General features: G+C 41.6%; 1 protein-coding gene across 2 annotated transcripts in view; it reads left to right on the top strand.

The window, feature by feature from the left end:
• AAMDC (adipogenesis associated, Mth938 domain containing) overlaps nt 1–1,318 on the top strand; it is a 59,821-nt gene that overhangs the window by 17,165 nt on the left and 41,338 nt on the right. Inside the window, exon 1 of one of the 2 annotated variants that reach the window (XM_011938928.1) lies at nt 581–615. The exons of the other annotated variant lie outside the window; for it this stretch is intronic. Within the exon in view, the coding sequence (XP_011794318.1) occupies nt 604–615 (12 nt within the window). The 5' untranslated portion in view covers nt 581–603. Of the gene's footprint in view, nt 1–580; nt 616–1,318 lie in introns of those variants that run through there. 2 annotated transcript variants of the gene reach the window in all.

Genomic DNA, 1,318 nt, shown 5'->3' with positions numbered 1-1,318 from the left:
AAAAAAAAAAAAAGTCCCCCTGCCCCTCAGTTCTTCCTATATTTCCCTGTTGAAATTTTTTTTATACCCAGGCTTACAGTGATGTTGTCAAAGAAGAATTCAGTCCATTTGTGCTCTGTAACAGCAGTCCCTAACCTTTTTGACACAAGGTACCAGTATCGTGGAAGACAGTTTTTCCACAGATCGGGGCAGGGATGGTTTCAGGATGATCCAAGCTCCTTATATTTATTGTGCACTTTATTTTATATATATTAGGTGTGTGTGTGTATGTGTGTGTACATATATGTGTATGTGTGTGTGTATATATATATATATATTTTTTTTTTTGAGACAGGGTCTCACTCTGTCACCCAGGCTGGAGTGCAGTGGTATGATCTCAGCTCACTGCAACCTCCACCTCCCAGTTTCAAGTGATTCTCCTGCCTCAGCCTCCCCTAGTAGTTGGGATTACAGACATGTGCCACCATGCCTGGCTGATTTTTTTTTTTTTTTAATAGAGATGAGGTTTCACCATGTTGGCCAGTCTGGTCTTGAACTCCTGACTTCAAGTGATCCACCCACTTCGGCCTCCCAAAAGTGCTGGGATTACAGGCATGAGCCACCATGCGTGGCCAGGTATCTTTTTAAATCTTGTATGAAATTATGTCACTGTTCTGTTGACAAACATCTTGTGACTGCATTTTCTCTAAAGTCCAAATCTCTTGACATACCTATGATATCCACCGTAATCTGAACTCAATTTACCTCTCCAGCTACATCACTCACTGTACTCTAATCACACTGACAATAGACAACTGTACTTATAAAATTATAGGTTTGGAAGTTGCAATACACAAATAACCATCAACATCATGTATTTCTGGCAAGGTTGATTCTCATATATAAATTTATTCTTTGAGTTTATAAGTTTATAAAATGAAACTTCACAAATAGAGGAACTTTTTTTTTTTTGAGATGGCGTTTCACTCTTGTTGCCCAGGCTGGAGTGCAATGGCGTGATCTCAGCTCACTGCAACCTCCGCTTCCTGGTTCAAGTGATTCTCCTGCCTCAGCCTCCCCAGTAGCTGGGATTACAGGCATGCGCCGCCACACCAGGCTAATTTTGTATTTTTAGCAGAGGCGGGGTTTCCCTATGTTGATCAGGCTGGTCTGAAACTCCCGACCTCAGGTGGTCCACCCGCCTTGGCCTCCCAAAATGCTGGGATTACAGGCATGAGCCACCACGCCCGGCCATAGAGGAACTTTTATGTTTATTCTTCAAATGTATTTCCAGTATTTTCTCATGTAGTACCCTCTGTTTTTAAGAAAAAAAAAAAAA

This window comes from Colobus angolensis, unplaced genomic scaffold, assembly GCF_000951035.1.
Source record: "Colobus angolensis palliatus isolate OR3802 unplaced genomic scaffold, Cang.pa_1.0 Scaffold179, whole genome shotgun sequence".
Taxonomy (NCBI): Eukaryota; Metazoa; Chordata; class Mammalia; order Primates; family Cercopithecidae; genus Colobus; species Colobus angolensis.
Note: the sequence above shows the minus strand (reverse complement) of the source record. Positions and strands in the feature narration are given on the sequence as shown.